Below are 19652 nucleotides of genomic sequence, written 5' to 3' on the forward strand. Positions count from 1 at the left end.
CCAACTCAAACAAAGCAGTGAAACTGACAAGAACCAAACCCAGACAATGCCAATAGCATAAATATCAGCGGTATGTCTTACACCACCATCTTAGAAAAACTTTAGTGTAAAGACTATATTAAAGCTCTGCGCTATTTAACTTATATGTCCGCCATTTTAAGGACATAGTGGAACAGCATGGCTTGTCACTTTTCTCCTATGCGGATGATACGCACATAGTTGTATTATACTCCACTAATGATGATCTCATCATGTTCCATGTTTAGCGGAGTTTGCTAGCTGGATGAGGAATAAATGCTTGAAATTAAATGGAAGCACAATGAAGTCCTATAGGTGGGCAAACAACTTCAGTTTTTGGGTTTCGATTGCTGGCCTGAAGAACTAAGCTCGTGTCCGACTACCAGTCAGGCTTTTTAGTTGCATGATAGACAGATAGACTGACTATGAACCAGCAAATCACCAAAATGTTTGAGAAAAATTCTATGGCTTCTACCATCTTCCACCCAAAGAACAATAGTGCAGGCTTTAATTACATCCATGTTGGACTATGGCAATGTTCTATATCTGGCCCCTACTAATTCTCAAACTAAGTGGCTCCAAATGGTTCAGAATGTGGTGGCTTTTCTTATGTCATATCCCAAAATCTGCTTCTGCTTCTTTTCATCTCCGACAATGACATTGGCTTCTAATAGCCAAACGTACTCAATTCAAGGCGTTATGCTATATGCATAAAGCTATGTATCACACTGGTCCAATATATCTATGATCGCTGGTACACCCTTAAACTTCCAGGCATTAGCTCTGCTCTAGCAAGCATAATCTTGCAACTATTCCCCAAATTACATTGGCAAGGATGGGAGGGCGCTCTTTTGACTTTCTAGGACCGAAATTATTGAACTACTTCCCTCCAAATTTTCTTCTATGTAATTCTTTCGATGGTTTTCTAGCTTTTCTATTCTGGTTACTCCTTTTGCTGACATTAGCGCTTGGAAGCCCTATTGGGGTGCCCACTTGCTCTACAAATCTAAATAGAACAGAAAAAATGAACGGGGTTAAATATATGTGATGTACTAGTGAGAAAATTCCCATCAATAAGGTTCTGAGCCCGAATCTCCTTGCCCACACTTTGACCCTATCTTGCCAGTTTAACATTCATCTTTAACATTGAACCTACTGGCTTTCATTGCCACCTCATTATGATGTCAACTAATTTATTTGGATCCCCCTTGAAGTTTCCATATGTTACTTTACCTTCTCTTGGCGCCCCCCTCTTTAAAAACTTCCCACTATCCTTCTCTTCTCGATCTGCACTCTACTCCCCGTGTTCTAGATTATCCCCTCTGATCACTTGCAGAAGTCTCTCTACACTTCTTTTCCATGCCTTTAACATCTTCTGTGCCCCTGAGTCTACTCTGTCTCCACTTGCTCGCAAGTTCTGTTCCTATTTTGGGTGCTGATTTACAAAACATTTAGGAGTACAGGAAGTAGTATCTTTTGGAGTACTGTTTTATGTACTTTCACAAGCCTTTCTGAATCAGTTTCGAAACTTCTAACTCTCTATTAGTAAATTTGTGAAGAGGACACAGTGCTCTCTATTGGTACCAGCTGTATAGGAATATTCCCTGAATGTTCCTACTTTAGATATTCTTCTGCCAATTCACAGAGGCATGTAAGGGTACGTAAAAGAGATCTACAAAAGTACCAATTCATATACTTCAACATTCCTTTGTGAATATATTCCCAGATTTACTAAGAATTGTAAACCTGGGAATGTGTCAAAATGGTACGCCATCGCAACAGAGGTGCAATGAAGAGAAATATGTTTATTTATCCTTGTTATTTTCTCTTTCTATGTGCAGAATGCAGCACACACTGAAAGAGGGAAACAACTATGAGGAATGTTTTTGTGCAGGAAGGCTGTCCTTCCTGCACAAAAACAATTCTTCGTGTAATGCAAGCACCCTTGCTCCATGGAACAAGGGTGCAGCATTCAACCTGCACCTGGAGGCGCATAAAGGAAGTGGCCAGGCCACACAGCGCGGGAGCCCGTTTTCAAGAGCGGAGGAGGGGACAGCAGCTAACCAGCCAGGACCACAAGCCCCAGCAGCCTTTGCGACCGTTGCCGCATTCATTCTGCACCCGGAGGCGCATAAAGGCAGTGGTCGGGCCCCACAGCGCGGGAGCCCGTTTTCAAGAGCGGAGGAAGGGGCAGCAGCCAATCAGCCAGGCCAGGACCACAAGCCCTAGCAGCCTTTGTGGCCGTCGCTGCATTCATCCTGTGCCCAGAGGTGCATAAAGGTAGCCCGCAGCGCCAGCCCTGCAGTTCAGGATGCGCCGGAAGTGCCCGAGCCAAGGGTGGGCCCGACTGCACCCATCAGTGTCAGGGAGAGGCAGGGCCACCCCCCTTGGTGTTGGTGCTCTACAATCCTTCTCCTTAGGTAAGACATTTGAACCTTTATCAGCCTCATTGGCAACTGTAACACTATAAGAAAGACTATTGAGCTCTTTCCCATTATAAAAAAAATGGGAGTACATTTCATTCCAAACATTTATAATATAGAGGAGCGGTTCATACAAGATACAAAAACTTGTCATCTAGACACTATGGGGCCAACTAGCATGGCGGGCGGATCGCCACCGACCGACCGGCGGTGGCGATCCGCCCTTCAAAACACCACGCCGGATGGCTTTTTACCCCCGCCACATTCGCATGGCGGGGGGTACCGCGGTGGACGGAAAGACCGTCTGACGCTTTTCCGCCGGAAGGCAATCGTCACAATTGCCTACTGGGCAGAAAAGGCCTATAATATGGTGGTGGTGCCTTGCAGGCACCGCCATCCATATTATGATGTGGGCGGTGTTATGCCTTTCCATGACGGAGACTCCACCAGCATGCAGAAATCGCTTTGGGGCACCGTTCTGGGCCCCCGGGCGGTTGGGAGGGTGGGGGGCTGCACTTGGGAGGTACCCATGGTACCCTCCTACATTGGCATACACAAGGTGGCAGGCACCTGTCACGATGTGCATGACAATGCACACCATGCATTTTCTACATTGTGGCGAGTGCTGCTCACAGCACTGCCCGCCACAATGTTGAATATGCTGGATGCGACCGCCAGGGTGGCGGTCACTTCCTAATTGGTGGTGCGGGACCGCCGCACCACTGGCGGCCAGTCCCAGCACCGCTGGGGTGGCGGGCGGACTGAAGTCCACCCACCATCCTAATGGGCCCCTATGATGGAGGGGTGAATTGTGGATGATCTCTGTACCGTGGAATATTGGATCGAACCTTTCTCATTTCTCTTGGTGCCTTGTTGTTAATTGTTCATTTCTAACTCGGTGGAGTTCTGTATCAGTTTAGTATCAGTAACAAGGAAAAGGGATCCATAATGGTACCTGGTGTGGGTGTACTTTTGGGAAAGGACGCAGCCCCTAGCCCTAAAACACATACATTTTGCTTACAGAATGGGCAAACGTAAGCCCTTGATGGACAGGCTAAGGGTAAATCCTCAAAAATAAGAAGGAGCGCAGCCGAAAATTGCTCTATTGAGGAAATAGATAATCTGATTGAAGAGGTGGAGTCAATGTTAAATACTAAATGTAAATCAATTAGTAAGAGTAAAGCAAAAATCACAGCTTTCTATATTAAACTTCTTCTAAGCTCTCAAATAAAATAGAGAGCCTTACAACAAAGGATTTGACAATGGTAACAATTGAGACCCCGCGAAGGACCCCAGATATTATTACTTTCCTTCATACTCTTAATAGTCAAAATGACCATGATGTTCATCTGGAGCTGAAGTGTTGCGCACCAGCTATGCTAAATAGAGCTGAGAGAGGCAGAGAGACACTTACACCGATTATAACAGGGCCAGAAAAAGGGCTAGATACTGACAGCATTGAAAAACCCACACAGTCATCAAATTCAAATATGCCGGCACAACAACAACATGATAATATGCAAGGGACAGCTAGTGAAACCCATGAGCCATCAAAAACGCCAGTAATACAGGCCAGTAGTTTACAAACTAGTGAAAGTTTGCAATTGATAGGCAACCTTGTCCAGATATTAGACACACTAACAAAAGAGGTCGCCAACCTAAAGGTAATAATAGGTAAACTAACTAGTCACAAGGGGCCAGTTAGGGAACCTGTTTTAAACAAAAACTGTGCATGCCGCAAAAGGAGCCAAATTGGCCCCCGAGCTCCAGTAAAAAAAAAACAACCCGTGAACACAAGGCCTAGTGAAAGGAGATAAAAAAATTGGAGGACCAAACAGCTGACAATCCAAGGGCTCAAGACCTGACCCACTATGTAAAAATTCTGAGAATAGGCATGAATGGGAATACAGAATGATCTGTAGTCAGGAAAGATCTAGATCTGAGATTGGGAATGAGCGGACAGGGGGAGTGCAAAGGAATAGCACCCATAATAATATACAACCCAATAGAAATAGGGGGGGCACACCAATTGGCGTAGAATGGGTATGGAAAATATAGCACGGGAGCAGGACCAATATGCTACACAGTATATGAGACACCAATCTACTAGCCATTCAGATTTTTAACACCTATAGGGAAACTGGTACCCCCCAAACAAATGGGCTGGAAAGTGGCTATGACAAACATCCCTAAACTTAGCCTTTCTTCATACAGGTAGGAAGGTGGAGTTCCTGAAAAATAAAGTAATACACTGGATTAGACACAAGTGCAACTGTAGATCTATAATACATTCTGATTTACTTGAGGTGGAACGCTTAACTACTAAAAATTAAGTCCTTGATACCATACTCCTAACATTAAAAACAAAAATTATAGCTGATGGATTAGTAGCACTTGATTTGAGAACAGGTCCACTCTCCAGCAGCCCGGTGAGATTTAGACTATAAAATCCCCATGATAATATAGATAGGAACAATCAAGAATCTGCTAACCCTAGATCACAACCAAATTCTGATCCTTTGGAAAATAAATTGGAGGCAGTTGATTGACAGCCAATTCTGCCCTCAATACTTGACCAAAGCATGGGGCCCTTTACCTCCAAACGAATAGCCAGTTCTGTCTGACCCCACAGTTAAGTATCACGCTAACCAAGTAGATAGGGGAGAAATAGGAGCTGAATATGTCCCAGATAATTAATATTCAAGGAGTGTACCAATTCAGCAATCAGAATTGCATTTCACATCATGGAACATAGCAGGACTGAAACGTAAACTAAAAGATGGCGAATGGCAGGAATATGTTAATCACAGTGAAATCTGTCTGCTACAGGAAAACCTGGGCATTAGAAACCCCATATAAGCTCGGGTACAAGGTAAGAGGTAGACCGTCGGGTGATCTTGTTCTCTGGGTAAAAATAACCCTTAGTGTAGATATAACTCAGCTGGAATTTCCCTCACAAGATATAATGGGGATAAAGATAACAACACTCGACAAAACCGAAATTTATATAGTAAACGTTTACAATAGACCAAGTCCATCCAGTAAGGAATCTCCTGTTATAGAGCTGTTAGACAAAGTTCACAAAGCCCTGAAATTGCCATCAATAGTGGGTAAACATGAGGTTGTGACAAGGATCTATAACACCTTTTCAGATGTCATCTCCCCCTATATTGAACTGCCTACTTCAGAGATTCTCATAATGCAGATCCATCACAAAATGATAGAAAAACTCAAATTGATCCTGAGCAAGATCCCTAGAGAGAATGGTGTGGAAAATGCTGTTACATACACTTCAGCTAATCAGTGGTATAACAGTGAGTGTCGCAAAGCAAAGCGTGAGCTTATAATGGCAGCAAAATCAAATGATGTCATAGCCTTAAGAGACATAAGGACCAAGTATAAAAGATTATTAACGCAAAGAAAGAGAGATTGGAAGTGATAATTGCAGCCAAAATCAAGGATCATGCGAGTTTTTGGAGATTGATAGCCAAGGGTAATAAATAGGGAGAAGCAGTATTGATCTCTTTTTGGACTTAGGCACTTGGGTCAACCATTTTTCAAAATTATACCCAGAGACTATCATTAAACCAACAAATAACAAAGAGTTGCAATAAACTCTGTAGCAATTATAAATATGGAACAAACTTACATACCATATTTTAGTATAGAGGAAATCCTGGCATCTATTGACGCAGTCAAGTCCGGGAAAACCTCAGGCCCTGATAAAATACCAGGCGACCTGTTGAGGCATGATAAAGCTGTCTGGTGGCTGTATATTTATCTTCTCTGTAATGCTGTGGAGGTAGGTGCCCCAGTACCAGAATCTTTGAAAGGGGCAGAAATCATTACAATTTTTAAAAACAGAGCAAGAACCAGTACAATTGATCAGGCATTTAGACTTCTTTGCATGGGGTGGAAATCCACGATTTTAAAGAAAGCCCGCTTGTATACTTTATAGATTAGATGTAAATGATGTCCCAAAACAACTAATATCTCAAACCCCATAGAGACTCCAAAATCTATTAGACTCATTTAGTGAATATTGTGATTTAAAGGGCCTTGAAATAAAATCTAGCAAAACAAAATACACGGCAGTCAAATCGCAAAATAATTCAAGATGAACATTACTGTTCAAAAGCAGAAGTTAGAATATGTGTCGAATTTTTGCAACCTAGGTATCACACTCGACACCAAATTGACTTGGTACCCGCATCCGCAAAAAAACAAGACCATTGTGCTCCAAAATTCAGCGCCTATACTAAGAAATCCTGGCAGCTATTGACGCAGTCAAGCCCGGGAAAGCCTCAGGCCCTGATAAAATACCAGGCGACCTGTTGAGGCATGATAAAGCTGTCTGGTGGCTCTATATTTATCTTCTCTGTAATGCTGTGGAGGCAGGTGCCCCAGTACCAGAATCTTTGAAAGGGGCAGAAATCAATAAAATTTTTAAAAACAGAGCCTGTCAAGACCCTGCAAATTACCGGCCAATAAGTCTAATTGATACCCTACAAAAGATCTATGCTAAGCAGATTTTATCAAAATTAAATGATTGGGCAGAGGGAAACAATGTTTTATCACAGTATGATGCTGGGTTTAGAGCAAGAACCAGTACAATTGATCAGGCATTTAGACTTCTTTGCATGGGGTGGAAATCCACGATTTTAAAGAAAGGCCACTTGTATACTTTATAGATTAGATGTAAATGATGTCCCAAAACAACTAATATCTCAAACCCCATAGAGACTCCAAAATCTATTAGACTCATTTAGTGAATATTGTGATTTAAAGGGCCTTGAAATAAAATCTAGCAAAACAAAATACACGGCAGTCAAACCGCAAAATAATTCAAGATGAACATTACTGTTCGAAAGCAGAAGTTAGAATATGTGTTGAATGTTTGCAACCTAGGTATCACACTCGACACCAAATTGACTTGGTACCCGCATCCGCAAAAAAACAAGACCATTGTGCTCCAAAATTCAGCGCCTATACTAAGAAAACATCAGAATAGTATAACCAAGGCAGTGTCACCTGCACTAGAAGTGTATAAATACAGGGCACAATCAGAAACCCTCTATGGAGCAGAACTTTGGGGGCCACCTGCAGGAATACGTTTGCGGGGGAAGAAAATAAGTTTTTTATGATGCTGCTATGTCTTCCTGCACACATACCAGTTATCCCCATTGTTATGGATTTGAATATAAAACGCATTGACCATCAGGCTATATTGAGACTGCTGTCGGTTTCGGGTGCGATTGTGGACCACTGCAGAACTTGCAAGCTACAAAGAAGTGCTAGAAGAGATATGAAGCTTTGACCAACGTCATAGCCTTCTGTCGGTCAAGTTGTGCGAACATGGTTCTATAAACTTGGGTTGAACCTTTATTTCGAAGAGCCTGCTTTATTGCCACAGCTCTCTAAAAAAATACTGAAAACAAAATTTTGGACATATATGCAAAGCAGTGTCTCCCACAATTCAGATATTGGTAGATTGACATCTCAGATCCTTTTCACAAAATCCCTCCCATCCTTTGAGGAATTTCTGGATGCAATCCAACCTCAGGTGGCAAAATCACTGTATAGAAAGTTTTGCTATGGTGTCCTGCAAGTCAAACCCACTACTGTAAAATTGGGTCGGAGTAATGGTGATGACAATGATGATCACTGACTTTTATGTCCACCCAATGTACAAGAAAACAATTACCATATACTATTCTTCTGCCCAGCATATGCCATCCCAAGGCGAAAATGGATTAAACCCATTTGTCGCAACTGGGGAATTAGGTCTTTATCTGATGCGACAAGAATACTAAAAACTGATACTTCACAGAAAATTGTTTTTAGTGTTATTTGATACCTGTTTTCTGTCCACTTATTGAGGGGGAAAAAAAGGCATGAAATTATAAAATCGCTAATTTTATTTATATCTGTTGTTTTAAATATACATATGCACTTTCTTGCACTTGCACTTTGTACTTGCCTAGTATTCAACTAGAAAGCACCTGATACTTATATGCAATTTTTTGTACAAGCTATGAATGCCTAAATTACCTACATGGACAACTACAGCATTTGCACTTTATTGGTCGACCAGAATTTATAAAGAAAGCTCTAAAACATGTATATTTCCCTATGTTTTAATTGTACTGAACAGTAAGCTTAGCATTTTATTGACCTTTATCTGACTCATTGATTGGCTGCCATTTTAATCATTTTAACGTAAATGTAAAAATACTTTTGCAATTGTCTAAAGATTTAATCAGGGAATTACCCCCATTTAAATTGTGCTTTAAATTGTGCTTGTTAATATGTATGAACTGTTTTTACTGTTTATCTTTTATGTTTTTTTTAACCAAATAAAGATTACTGAATGAATGAATGATTGAGTCAACAAAAATTGGTTTGGGCTTTAATGTGCCAGGTACAGAGCAATGAAACATTAAGGTGTTTTTTTCAGTTTAACTTATCAACCAACCATCCATGTTAATATTTATCCTAAGAAGTGCCCCATTTTGAGGTCTGTGGCTACAAATGACCAGCATTTGATCTGTCTAATAAGAACCACTTTCTCAGGAGAGCCACTGTATTAGAGATAAGTTAGGAACGTCCTAATTATGTTCAATATGGACATTTTCCTGCCTTCCTATTTCAGGTTGTATCTTGAATTGTACTTTACTCTGCACCCTTTTTTAGGTCGAGCCTGAGCAGCGCATGCGCTGCTCTGCAAGGCATACTGAACTGGATTATAGACTTGAAGCCCTGCCCACTCTCTGCCCATATTTGTCACTGGCTTGTGTCATTGTCCTTCGTAAATGCTGGCTTCTGATTTGCTAATAGGCTTGTTAGTCCCTCCTTAGTTCCGCCTTGTCTTCATTTGTAATGAGGACTGGCCGTTTTACTTCGGTTGTTACACGGTATGTCTTATTTAGTCTGTAAGCGCTATTTTCTTTAATGAGTTTCTCCTACTGCAGCACGACATGCTTTCCTGCAAAATTAAGTGCGCCATGCGCGCTTTCACTTTCCAGCATCCCAGGTCAATGGCAGTCGCTTATTTGAAATTAAATAGGTCTCGCATTTACAAGAGTTTGAGCTATTGGCATTGTAAAGGACAATGCATTTTATTTATGTGTTAATTATCAAAACAGATAAATAAAAGGCATTGTCATTTATAAAAGGCATTGTCATTTATAAAAGGCATTGTCATTTACAATGCCAATAGCTTAAACTCTCGCAAATGCGAGACCTATTGCATTGCAAATGCTTATTACTGTAAAGCACTTTGAATGAAGACTACATCTGTGAATTAAAACAATAACACGGCTGGTACAGACCCGCGATGTTGTTGCTCATATTAAATATGGGCTTCTTTGAATAGGATTAGTAAATACAAGCCTGTATGGTAATGTGGATGGCTGTGCAAAATTAGATCAAATTAACAAATCAATCATGAATTCTATTTGTTTCAAGTAAAGTCAAAGATGAAAGAATACATTAATCTAATTCCAGTATCACTGAACAGAAAATGACAGTAGCAATTACTTATTGCTTTTTTTTTTACAGGAGCTTTTAGCTTATTTTAGAAGTATCATTTTATAAATTGACATGGAGCTAGGCATGCACCCGATGCCAATCCAGAATTAATCATTCCGACAAGTCTGCCAAAGAAGTCGATCCCAAAGCATTTTCAGGGCAGTTTCAACATATCCATGGGGGACAAAACACACAGAGCCACAAATTGCATATAATTACAACTATTAATACCGTCTCATATTAAGTATAATAGGTAAAAAATGTGCATGCTAAGGTGTGTGGTGGCATACCCAGAAATACTTTAATGTAAGTCGTTTAGTTTGACAAATGCAAATATCTGGACCCATTTACGCCTGTTTGTGCATAATATATGCCCCTCAGTAGTGCCATTTTCTGTCTTGTATGATGATCTCAACATTATTTGTCCTACTCGTTCTGAGTGCTGTGTGTATGTGTGCGCTCGAAGTCTCGAACGTCCACGCGTGCGCACAACGGCGCATGTAAGTATGTAACAACGTAATACCACAGTATATTAAAGAAAATCAATGTACTGAATGTGTGCCATTAGCAAACCCATGAAATGTGTTATAATAGCATTTCGAGTCTGTGCAATAGTACATTGTACAACATGAGACTAGCGATACGTTGAATTTCAGGACTGACCACGGTTGTGTGGAGTTGGCAACACAGAGACACAAACACACACTCGGAGCCATTCAAAGTCCAGACAGGGTTGGTGGAAGAGAAGGAAAAGGAAAGCTTTAGGTGATCATTGTTACCTGCCCGGACTGAGGTGAAAAGTAAGGCCGACGAGAGCAGCAGGTTTCGCCGATGGGCCCGCTGCATCTTTCCAGGAGATGTCCTTGTTGCGCATCGCTCACACTGGCACCGAGGTGGGAAGATGGGAAGCTACAAAAAAGAGACCACAGACTCCATTATCGAGTGCATCCATTAACTGGGACAATAAACAGGGTTTAAAAGCCATTACAGCTTGCCACATGAGCACATACACTTTATTGTTCCAGTTCAAAGAGCTTCTTCCAGATAATAGCTTTTCAGGGCGGCGCAATCTCTCCAGGGGCTCGCTGCTATGGCGGTAGGAAGTAGCTCCGGATCTGGCTCCAGTACAATTTATTCCTTCGCTAACCTACTCTGCACATCAGCCCATGGCGCCTGAAACAGTTCTGGCACTCAAGCTCCAAAGCATGACTTCTTCAATAGAAGGAGACTCTATAATACATTGCTTTGAATTTCAAGGGACTTCGGGAAAATTGGCTTTGATCATAGGTGCACCAAAATGGAGGAAGAGGATTAGACATGCAGAGTCAGGTGACCATGGACAACAATCTCACTGAGCCATTGACGCCTCCTCAGACACAGAGAAATAAATGGCAATGTTAGGATTGAGGCTGTGCTGGCACGAAATGTCGTTATCCTGCTAAGGGGCTGCAGTCCTTCTGAAGCCATTCGTTCACACATGATGACTCATCCCAGTGTAACACTTGCAGTCCTCGGAAGAGTAGCCCTTTTGAAAGTGCCTGGGAGTATTACTGTGCTTTCTTAAAGCAATCTATGATTAGATGCATAAGAGACTTAAGATTTAGTTCGTATTCACAGAAAAACTGGTGACTGTTTAGGTGAGGAATTACCCTGACACTTTGTGACAATGAAAGATGGACAGAACCAGCAAAAGGGCCAAATTCCCAAATGCAAGCAAATATTATTGGTCATCTACCCGCAGTCTGGTAGTAAAAGGCAGCCCGGCTGACAGTGCACCTGCTGCACAAATGTTAGATACACCGCAGGACAGAGCATATTGCTCTCTCATGACATTTGTATCTCATTTTGCACTCAGCTTTCCTCTGCACTTCCCACATTTTCTTCCCTTTGTAGGGTCGAACTCACAGCGATGAGCCAGTGAGCACACAGGTCTAAACCCTGTCCTGAACGGTGGCTTATGAACTCCAGAGTTTTTTTCCCAACTTGTGTGAATGCGGTGTGATCGTGGTCTCATCCCATGCTGTTAAAATACACAAACAACAGTTGATGGACAGAATGCAGAACAATTTCATACATTCACACTAGTACAGAGAACTGGGCCTAATTCCATCGTTTTTTTTGCTCACCATGCCATTCCAGTTTGAACCCAGTCGTATGCAAGTCGTCTTGACCCTGTGCCTCTTGGGAACAGTCCAGCCCTAACTGCTAAGCCAGGCCCTCCCTGGACTGGAAACAAGCATCCTTGGACCGGTTTCGGGGTTTCACCCCTCTTCAGCCAGGATAGCTTGATTCCAGTGGCATGGAGAGCACAGGACCTACGTCTGGGCATACCCCACTCGGGGTGACAAATGCCAAAACAACAGCTGATGGACAGAATGCAGAACAATGTCATACATTCACCCCAGTACAGAGATCTGGGCCTAAATCCATTGTTTTTTTGCTCACCGTGCCATTCGTGTAAACTCCAACTTTTTTTAAAACAAAAGCATCTATTATGTCAAACTTTCCTGTAGGATCCCAACATGGATGCTGTACAGATCATAACTGTGTGAATGAAGTCAGCATGCAGAGCCAAGGCCCTTCAGTTGGGAGGGCAAGTTCAGCACCATTTAGAGTGTGACTACAGATCGATCCCACCCCCGGTAGGATCCATGGGGCGATCATTTTCTTCATTACATGTAAGCCACAATCCTTGCACGACCTCTCCATCATTTATGAACGTATGGGAGCCTCACGTTTCACGTGAAGCTCACTCATTTTGGTCATTGATTAGTTGTCTCTCTACACATGTGTCCTTTCAACACGTCTGTCACTGCTACTTTGACGTAATACATTTTGTTATCTGTGCTTTTTTGCCGGTTAGGGCACAATTCCTCCCCCCTCTCTCACAATACTGCTATGATCACAATAGTGCTAATTGATTGCACTTCACTTTAAGGCACCATAGGTATGTGAGCCTAATTAAATACTCCATACACCATGTATGGCAGCACAAGGTTTGAAGCATTTTGAAAGTAACCATACGCATTGTTGTACCTACAGACTTAACCTGGATATGTTTTCAATCTGTTTTCTTCTTCAGATATTTATTTCAGACAACGCTAATACTTAGAACCATAGGTTTTGTGGTATTCACTGCCACAGGATAGGGTGCACCTTAGCGTGTACATACCACTGGGGCAGCTCGGTCCTGACGAAAGTCTCGCAACTTGGCATTTTGAGGCTGAAACATGTAGACCGGCCACCCATTCACTGTTTTTACCTTGGATGTCACTGGTCTCTCAATACCAGAAGTGCATCCTCCATTATAGTTTTAATCTTACCTTACTTCACCATTATTAAAATTTCTAGAGGTTAAGTAAAGGTATTTTTTTCTTGTACCAATCACTTTGCACTGTCCAACACCAATTCCTGATTCGCTGTAAACAGGCGTCGCAGAACACCAGAGTGGCATTCGGCCGCTTGGGTGGGAACCCCATGATGAAGCATGTCACCAACTAGGTTGGCGAGTGAGGGTTTTTTTAATAGCAATTGCTACTCCTTCCACTTTGTGCTGAGGTTGTTGCTTCGGAATTCCTCCTTTCTTGTTTTTGTATATTTATCGCAAGGGGACCAGGATTGTTTCCATTCTAAAACCTTTTCTCTCCTAGAGTTTACTTATATTATTTCAAGGCCAATAGTAGATTTTTTCTCCCCCATATTTTCCTGTAATGTGTATTAAAACTAAAAAAGGTTTCAATACCTGTTCTAAGAATACCTGCCTGCTAGAAATAACATGTATTATTCTACAGTTATAGGAAATTGCAATGGCTCTGAAGATTGAATCTCCTTATATGCTGATTGCATGCTGCTGAAACGCAGATGACACTACTAAGGTTGCTACGAACATTCAAGGTGAATGGTACTCATGTCTCCAGGTAAATTGGAATAAATCAATACTACAATCCGCTTATGAAGTGGGAAACGGTGCCCATGATAGGTTGCCCAGTCTTAGAAACTGCCGTGCCGGAAGTTGTCGACAAATGCTTGATTAATTATCCTGGAGATTCATATAAAAAAAAACTAGATGTAGGCCACTGGCAGTATTTGCCATTATCCCTGTTCCGGTGTACTGCATCATGCAAACTGATCTCCTTAGCGAGAGAGGCATATGTAATGAAAAACTCCCTGGTCCTCATACCATTGGGATTTGTTATAAGGGCGTACGCAACACTGTATATTATTACTGAATGGGAAAGAGGCCATTATTCTAATGTATGAGTTAAGCAGTAGTATTTAAGAAGGATGCATTGCCCTCAGAAATTACTTGGGGGCATCGCAGTTTCTCAATGGGAACTGGAAATGTGACTCGACAGAAATGCACTGGGGCCAACAGGGTATGTATGGGGTTTACATTAAGGTGCGGGGGTGATAATGGTAGTGGCGAGACCCACTACATTGGTACTACAGGTATAAAGAATCTAGTTAAAAACAGGATGGGAGGGATGGTTCTCCCATAAAACCCCTTGTGGAATTGTATTGCTAGTACTGAAGTGGGAATGCGTAGGGGTTTCCATAAATGGAGTCATGTAGGCATAGAAAAGGTGGGAGATGTTTGATGAAACAGGGAGATGATGAAAGAGGAATTCTCTACACAGGACACCCAATACTATAAATACATTTAACTGATAGACAATGTGAAAATATAGGCAGTGTCTGACATACAAGATAGCTCTCTGCCTGCGTACACAGCTCTGCTGGTACTAATTAGCCATAGAGTACTATACCAAATACATAAAACATTAATTAACAATACCCCAGACGCATTATAATGTCTGCAACCCAATGGAAGAAGGATGTTGGGAACTGGAAAATGAGGAATGGGAAGAGGCATGCAGAAGGCCATGGGAAGGAGCTATAGGGGCAGGTGCCCGATTAGACTAGTTGAAAATCCTCCACAGTAATGTATAAATACACGTACCCTATTATACACCGTGGGAAACATGAAACTGTATTTATAGGCGAGCATATGTAATTGTGAAGTAGAAAGTTCACTTGCAATATTATGTAACATTGCTCAATAAAAATATAAATGCCACATTAAACTGTAGCCTGGCTGCTGAGAAGGCTGGGGATGCCAGCGCATCAGAATAACGAAGACACCTGTCGTGAACTCAAAGAATCGATACTAAAGAGAGAATAAGGGAGGCTAACAGAGGACAAGACTTTACTCGGTTGCAGATTGTTTAATTATCCGCCCTCCACCGTGCTCAATCAACCAAAGGGCAAGATGAGAAAACTAAGACGCCGGGTCAAGACAGACAGCCAAATGGAAAGGGTTTAAAGACTGAAACTGGGAATTCAACCTAAGTAATGTAACAATGATACAAGGTGGTTGTTTGTTTAAAAGGACCATTTATTTAAAAAAGATGTTCGATAAAAAAATCAAAGCAATTGTTACTTTCTTACTTAAATTCTTGAATTCGAGCTTATAGTTGCATTTTTAGGTGGTGGCATGGATTTAGTTGTTTTTTTCTTTTTAATGGCATTTTCTTGCAAAATATGTAATCACTGCACCAGCTTGCTAATGCCACGCCTATTAATTTAGTCAAAGCTTTTTTTAAAGGGGAGATTTGGTAAAACAATAGTGAAATTATATCTTTGATATTTGTACAACAAAGGTTTTCAGCCAATCACCTTACAAATACAAATTCTAGTTTGTTGATGGGCAGGTGTGTGCACATCCTCTGTTATACGTTAAAAACGATTTTATTTTCATTAAAACTATTTTTGTTTTGGCCCTGTACCCTGTTAAGAAAAATGGTACCAACATTTTTAATTATTCTACACATTTTACTTCTACAATTATAATGTGTGGTTGTATTTTTAACAGTTTATCATGTTTTTGAAACTATTATTTAGTTTTTTTAGAGGTGTGAATTTTCCACTCAAAATACTCAGTCCAAAAATGAGAGTTTTACAAAGTGGCAGCTGAATCTAAAAATATTTGTTTTGGCACCCATTACAGGGTGCTCAGTAGTTTAGACTGTATAATAGAAAAAAGTGTTAGGTTATGTAATTGAGGACAGGTGGGACATCCCAAGACCCTACGGAGGAAATGGGGGATCCTAGAGGTTCATATTTGTAATCCAAATTAGAAAAATGCCCTCTTTTGTGTCACATGATTTGTAACTGGACTGGTAAATATGCCCTGAAATTCACGGAAACATGAAAAAAACAGAAAACCAAATGTGGAATAATGCATAGCCTACTGCCATGCACAGTGATCACTTTGGGCAAATAGGTTTGGTAGTCCAACTCAAAATGTACTGAACGAAACTTTGCTAAAGGTAGGTTGTTGTTACCTTATTCAGATATTAGCGTTTGTTTGTGGAACCTCAGAATTGACTTTCACTCTATATAAATATTAATGTGTCTGATTCTCTGCTCACCTTTCAATTAGTAGTCTTTTCATGCAAGAATGCCTTTAAACAGTGTAAACATTAAAATACATTATCCGGTTAAGGCAGATTGTTCGAAAAAGCATCCTGCTTGGGAAACATAACATTTAGCTATCAGCAGCCTATAGTCAGTTGAATATTGCAAAAAGCAAGACTGAAAGAAACCCACTCACTTATACAGTCAAAACTAGCCTTTTAATTAGAAAAAAAAATAACATCTACACAAAAATCACTACTATATACTACCATGAATGAAAACGATTTTTTCTCTTCTGCTTGGCATTTACTGCTAAGAAGCACATTGTAGGCTAAAATATTCAACTGAGTTCTATAAATGTTTCCCCACTAGAAAATAGATCACTTCTCTCTATGACACCTTCGCTTATAGTTAGCTTTAACATGCAGTTACTATTACTAAGAGTGGCAGCACAACTTGCAGTGTCTTCGTAGTTAAAATCAAAGCTACCACAGCCCATATTCTGGCTACGTTTCAAGAACAAGGGTGGCACAACCAGCTGCTCCATACTACTAGGAAATATGAAGGGCACAAACTCGGACTTATGACAAGAAACCACTAGGGTCAGAAACAGATCAAGGTTATTAAAGATGAATAGGACATGGAGAACGAAGACCCTATTTCTGTTGTTGCTGTGTTTGTTATCGATTTTAGTCCAGGCTGTTTTAGGAGGAATTCATGTCCCCTTGGGATGATCTACTTAATATGTTTCAATGTGTGTCAACAGCTTAAACATGGGAATGAGGCAGAAATGTTTCAACCTATTCACACACAGGATCTAAATTATGTAATAAATCCAATATCAGCAGTCTCCCAATTGAATTCTATAACCAATTCTAAGATGTACTAATTCCAGTTTTACTATTTGCAATTAATTAAAAATACAATAACACTATAAATCATCCAAGCAATATGGCATCAAGAGCAATATTGTTACAGCCGGGTCGGGCTTAAATGTGATGTATTGAAAAATAAAAAAAAACATGTTTTGGATATCAAACTATGGTTCCTCTGTTATATTGGATCTTAAGAAGAATTTATTGACATGATCAATGTGGATTTTTTGAACTTTCAGTAAAATTATCGGACTATTTATGCACTCCCTTTTATATATTGTTTTTTATTCGTGTTTATGGTTTCAAAGCAGTTGACACATTAGAGGGTTGAGTGCTACCTACAATACATTAACACTACTAACATATGTGCAGCCACATACAGCTAAAACTACTGTTTTTGGTATTACTTTACAGCTTGGAACACAATTGAGTTATTCAGAACTAGCAGGCCTTAGCTGGCCTATCTTCTTACAAACCAGATAAATAATAAATCATTGTTGTACGACACACACAGTGAAAACATTCACTGCTGCTTGCTCAATTTAGTGCTTGTAATTTGTGCCAATTTGCTGTATGTGATCTTACCAGCTCCTATCATTGTCACAGATGATCCGGTCTTCTCTTACGCCCTTTGATTCCCAACTCTTCTCTTACAGCATCCGAATCCCAGTTTTTTTTTAAAAAGTCCCCAAATACCAGATCTTCTCTTACAGCCTCCAAATTGCAGGGCAGGTCTCCTCTTACAGCATCTAAATCTAAAGTGTTCCCTGAGAGAATACGAATCTCAAGTCTTCTCATTCAACAGTCAATGGATTCATTAATGTTGTCTTGATTAGCACACATTGCAAAAATAAATTGAGGCTAAGGTCTTTTGTTACAGCATGCAAATGTCAGGTCTCCACATATCTTACACACAGTGAGGATCCGGTTTCTCCCTTTTCTGTTGCAACAGGATTAACTATGGTCTTCCCTAACATGAGGTGAGTCCTGGGTGTTCTCTTACAGCTGGCGAGTCTCGCGTATTCTCTTACAGATGCAGGTGGTTTGTACATCTACCCGTTATCTCTTACTCCATGGAATCTCAGGTTTTCTCACATCCTCTTACAAACAGTAGTACTTTGGATTCTCTCTTACTGCGGAAGAGGCTACTACCTTCTCTTACAGCAGGCGAGTCTCACAGCTTACCATCTTCTCTTACAGCTGGTAAGTCTAAGCTCCACTGACAACATTTTGTAGGTCTTTACATCATTACTGCAGGCAATTCTGAGGAGCATTCTTAGAGCAGGAGCCCTCCTTTATATTCTTATAATGGATGAATGTCAGGTTTTCTTTCACCGAGTGCGAGCTTCAAGTCACCCCGTACACCAGTAGGTCTAGTGTCTTTCTTTCATCAGGCAGGTCTGCCTCCTTTACAGCAGGTGTGCCTTGTGGTTACTTGACACCCGTTACAGTATATGGGTCGCCTCTCTTTCGTTTCAAGTAAGTTTCTGGTCTCCCTTTGGAGAAGCTGGGCTTGTTTGCTGCACGAAAAGATTAAAGGCCGGGTCAGAGGTTTCCGCGCGAGTGATGCGCAATGAATTAATTCTACGCACCTTTATGAAACATTGGAAATTGAATCCTTCTTCCTGCCTCGCTTCACTCCAGCTGCCTGAACGTCCCCTCGAAGCCGCCTATTCATTGAGCGCTCTCAGAGACAGTCAGTGCTAATGAGCGGCGTGTCCCCCGGGGAGCCGGAGCTGAGGTAAGGAGCCTGCACATCCGCACCGCCCCCTTTTGTAGTTTAAAACGGCCCGTCAGTGAACTCTCAGAACCGTGCCCCTCAGTCCAATTCTTTAGTGACAGGGCACACATCTGGTAACTTACTTTAGACTTTGGTCTCTTTCCACAGACACTTACTTACTTTGCTGTTTGCGGAATACAGTACACGCTCTGAACGGCGACGAATGATTGTTTACTTGCTGCTCCGTGGCAGTTACTCCCGCGGGGCAAGGCCCGCGAGGGCGGGGCTCGTGAGTGACGGTTTTCCATTATTGCCAAGATAACGAGTTCTCGCAGCAACCGGCGCGTGGCTGACGCGGCTCTGTGCTCTCTTCTCTCGGAGGAATAGTCCACGTGCTGACAGTGGCAGTCCTATGACTGCAGCTAGAAAAGAAGCACCGGTCTGACGGACGGACGGACGACGCTGCCTGCGGACTACAGCGCGAACATTACCTATTTTCGCATTCAGTAAAACCGAATGCAACTAATTTAACCCCCCTGGATACGCCATGTTAAATGGAATTACCATTGAAAACCTCCTCCGCCTCTAACCAAGTGTTAAATCATTGCAGTGAAGAAAAAAACACAAACAAAAACAATATTGTACAAGATGAAATAACTATCTCACATC

The 19652-nt window shown here is 41.4% G+C and overlaps 1 protein-coding gene across 3 annotated transcripts in view; it reads right to left on the reverse strand.

Moving 5' to 3' along the window:
- The window catches only part of LOC144824140 (protein shisa-like-1a), a 121756-nt gene extending 102438 nt beyond the window's left edge, over window positions 1–19318 (reverse strand). Inside the window, exons 1-2 of one of the 3 annotated variants that reach the window (XM_078683266.1) lie at window positions 19164–19318; window positions 10751–10880 (exon numbers count right to left, since the gene is read on the reverse strand). In XM_078683266.1, the coding sequence (XP_078539392.1) occupies window positions 10751–10817 (67 nt within the window). In that variant the 5' untranslated portion in view covers window positions 10818–10880; window positions 19164–19318. The other 2 variants (XM_078683267.1, XM_078683265.1) reach the window with 2 other exon arrangements.
- Between the last annotated feature and the right edge of the window lie 334 nt (window positions 19319–19652).

The sequence above is a fragment of the Lissotriton helveticus genome, chromosome 3_1, assembly GCF_964261635.1.
Source record: "Lissotriton helveticus chromosome 3_1, aLisHel1.1, whole genome shotgun sequence".
In the NCBI taxonomy this organism is placed as follows: Eukaryota; Metazoa; Chordata; class Amphibia; order Caudata; family Salamandridae; genus Lissotriton; species Lissotriton helveticus.